The sequence below is a fragment of the Penaeus monodon genome, chromosome 24, assembly GCF_015228065.2.
Source record: "Penaeus monodon isolate SGIC_2016 chromosome 24, NSTDA_Pmon_1, whole genome shotgun sequence".
In the NCBI taxonomy this organism is placed as follows: domain Eukaryota; kingdom Metazoa; phylum Arthropoda; class Malacostraca; order Decapoda; family Penaeidae; genus Penaeus; species Penaeus monodon.
In genome coordinates, this window is record NC_051409.1 from 34,297,653 (window position 1) to 34,300,982 (window position 3,330).

The following is a 3,330-nucleotide window of genomic DNA, read 5'->3' on the forward strand; positions in this document are numbered from 1 at the left end:
CAGCAAGAGGTTTGATCCGTGACCATTGGATGATGATGACATTTCCCCTACAGTGACATTATCCTCAAGAACAACATCGTCTGTTCTGGCAAAGGAACAATGTTGAGAGTAAGACATTGCTTGTACATGGCTTCCTGTCACCAGTTGTAAATTTCCTTCTTCTTGGAGGCCTGACTGGTGAACAGAGAGTTGCATTTTGTCATTTGTTTCTTGAACTAAATTATTCTGGATACCAGAAATGTTATCAGCCCCTAGATGCTGACTGCTGGCTACATTTGCTGTATCTGCTTTATTGAGCAAAATGTTATGTTCTACCAAAACCGGGGAAACCGTGATGCTAGTAACATTTTCTTGCTTTTCTGCCTGATTGCTGTGATTCTCCAGACTCTGAATATCTGGCAAATCTATATCAGGTGAATTTACAAGCACTGAAAAGTTATCCTGCGGTGCAGCAATTCCAGCATGTCCTTCTATGCTAGCTTTTCCTGTCTGATCTGCTGTTTGATACCTTACATGTTCTTCTACCATGCCTGTAATATTGTCTGGGTCTAAAGATTTTGGGGCTAATTTGTCCATAACTGGTATGTCTTCACTGGGTTCCTGGACTAAGCTATAACTAGTTGATTCGGCTGATGCCAAGTTACTGAGATTTGTCAAGTCAGGTGCTTGTTTCTGTATGCCATTTGACTCGTTGCTGGTCAGAGATGAAGATGTATTTATCAGTTTCACAAGAGAGTCAGAAGAGGAGAGAGCATGACGACTTAGGTTATGCTTCTTGGCCAGATGGTCATGCAGTTTGTCAGGACGGGTAGTTCGGAAGTTACACTGGAGTTTTGAGACAGCTAGACAGGTTAGTAGATTGGAGGCAGGTGCATGAAGCCGCATGTGTCGTCTCAAGTTCTTTGCATGTGAAAAGGAGTGACCGCAGACTTCACACTGGTGCACTCTTGTCTGCAAGAGGAAGAATGAAAAACTTTAACATTTCTAGTCTCTTCTCATTAAAAAAAAAAAACATAGTAAATCAAGCATCAATACCTACTTGAAATAATAAAGTTAAGACTAACAAGTATCCTAATTATCTTAATCCTAATAAGAAGAAAACAAGACATCAAAAAACAAAATAAATATATAATGCAAAAATACCACTTCCATATCATCTCAATATGTCACCTTAGAATGGGTAGCAAGATGATCATTCAAATGCGTCTTCCTCTTAGAAGTGAACGAACATCCTGGGTGGGGACATGGGAAGGCTCTGCCAGAGTGCTGCAGGAGGTGGGCCTTGAAACTGCTGACATATTTTGAGGAGAATCCACAAATATCACACAGCAGTCTGATGGTTGGACTGTGGGTGTACAGGTGGGCTTGTAGTGCATGGCGCCACTTAAATCCTCGTCCACAGTCACTGCATACAAATCTAGCAGAAAAAAAGACTTGACAGAATGATAGGCATCACACTATTTTTATCAAATAGCTTTCTAAAATATATAACATAGCAGAAATGATAAATACATGAAAGACATTATTTTAGAAATGCAGCATGTAACAATGCAATTGGAAATATTTTTATAAAGCTTTATTTTTCCTTCATTTTAATAATCTCAATACATAACTACGAATATCCTGGCTTTCTCTGGAAATTGTCTATATCTGCCATAATATGAGGAGGCAGAGAGTATATCCTGTCTGCTTTATAGGAAACAAGAGATGAAAGTTGACAAGTTAATACCACTGCTACCAAAAATGGTTGCAGGACAATATCTAGGTTTTTCTTTAATTGCAAATACCTTGACATTTCATTCATCTTTGTTTTCTTTGCAACTATAACAAAATTATCTTATTTTTATTCATTTTGGTGGGGAATCTAAACAATCTTTAAAATGTGTCTAAATTTTGACAATCACTAATCAAATGTGTATCAACACAACAGTATATCTCCTTTCTTTGGCAACAGAGTTTTGATATATGATCTTTATTTCACTGAATGTGACTGTATCTTTTACATTCATAAATATTCTAGTGCAACAAAATGTTCTTACGGTTTAGAGGTAGAATGCTTTGGCATGTGCATGGTGAGAGCTGCTCGGGTACGAAACCGCAGGTCACAATACATGCAGAAAAAGGGGAGTTCTTGGTCATGCAGAGCAAAATGTAAACGCTGGTCTTCAAGATCTCGTACCTGTGGGAAGTACAGAAATTACACTTCTCTGAATACAATATCAAGGAACCAACAAATTAATAATACCATTATCTTGTCCTTGGAACAAACAGCCTTTTTCATGTACAATACTTATAAAGGCATCAACAAACAATACCTGCACAAAGCACAAAGGACACTCAACAGTGAAGTGCTGCATGTTCTGAACGTGTTTCACCAAGTCTCCACATCGCTGAAATGCTGATCCACAAACAGTGCAGATCAAACCTCTTCCAACAGACCTCTGTTTTTGCTGTTTTTTCTTCTGCAGCAGCTTTTGTGTTTCACCAGAACATATATTTTGCTGTTGCTCAGCACTCACCACCACACTCAGCATGTCATTCGTACCCTCATTTCCAGTGCAAGATGTTCCTTCGCCTTCCATTTCGCTAGCTTGGTTTGTGAACTCTAATTTGGACGTCAGGTCTTCCATAGATGACTCATTAGTAGTCCCACCTAACCTTTCCAGGGATGCCTCCTCTTCAAAGCCAGGGACACTTTCATGACCTTCTTGTAATTCAGTGATGGATGGCTGAGTGGTGTTTTGGTCCTGGCATTGAACAAGGGTCCAGCTGCTGTTTAATCCACTACTCAGACCCTGCACATCTGAACACAGCATTGACAGGTCAAGCATGCTGCTGTCTGCATCAGATTTTTCTTCAAATGAATCAGCTACTTGGAATTTTGTCTGTTTTTCTTGTTCCAACACAGGTTTTGACTCAGGTTGAGGAGGTCCAGCTATGCACTCTTCCAGTTTGTCTTGAACTAAACTCTCTGTGGCCTTGTCTGTGTTTTTGAGATTTCCTTTTAAAACAGGCTTTCTGCTGTGCTTCTTCCTTACTCTTCCTTTGTCTGTGCTGGGATTCTCCTCGTTTGAGAAAGGAACTTTGGAGTGCAGACAGTCCAAGATCTGATGTGAAAGACCAAGCATTTCAGCATACTGGATTAGCAATGCCAGGTGAGATGGAGAAATGCTCACTTTCTCCCCATATAAAAGTCTCACTAAGGCTTCCATCACATTTATGCCTGCTGCAGCATCTGAAGAAAGAAAAGAAAATCATAAATCAAAAGGCTGCGTAAACAACATGTGAAGATTGGAAATTAATATTTCTGATTAAACATAAAGAGTAAGC

At 39.5% G+C, this 3,330-nt stretch overlaps 1 protein-coding gene across 1 annotated transcript in view; it reads right to left on the bottom strand.

Annotated features, from left to right (window-relative positions):
- Window positions 1-3,330, bottom strand: part of LOC119588730 (zinc finger protein ZFAT-like) — a gene marked incomplete in the record, with an annotated part of 10,258 nt that overhangs the window by 200 nt on the left and 6,728 nt on the right. The window contains 4 exon segments of the mRNA XM_037937372.1: window positions 1-951; window positions 1,171-1,417; window positions 2,040-2,179; window positions 2,316-3,237. Coding sequence (XP_037793300.1) covers window positions 1-951; window positions 1,171-1,417; window positions 2,040-2,179; window positions 2,316-3,237 — 2,260 coding nt within the window.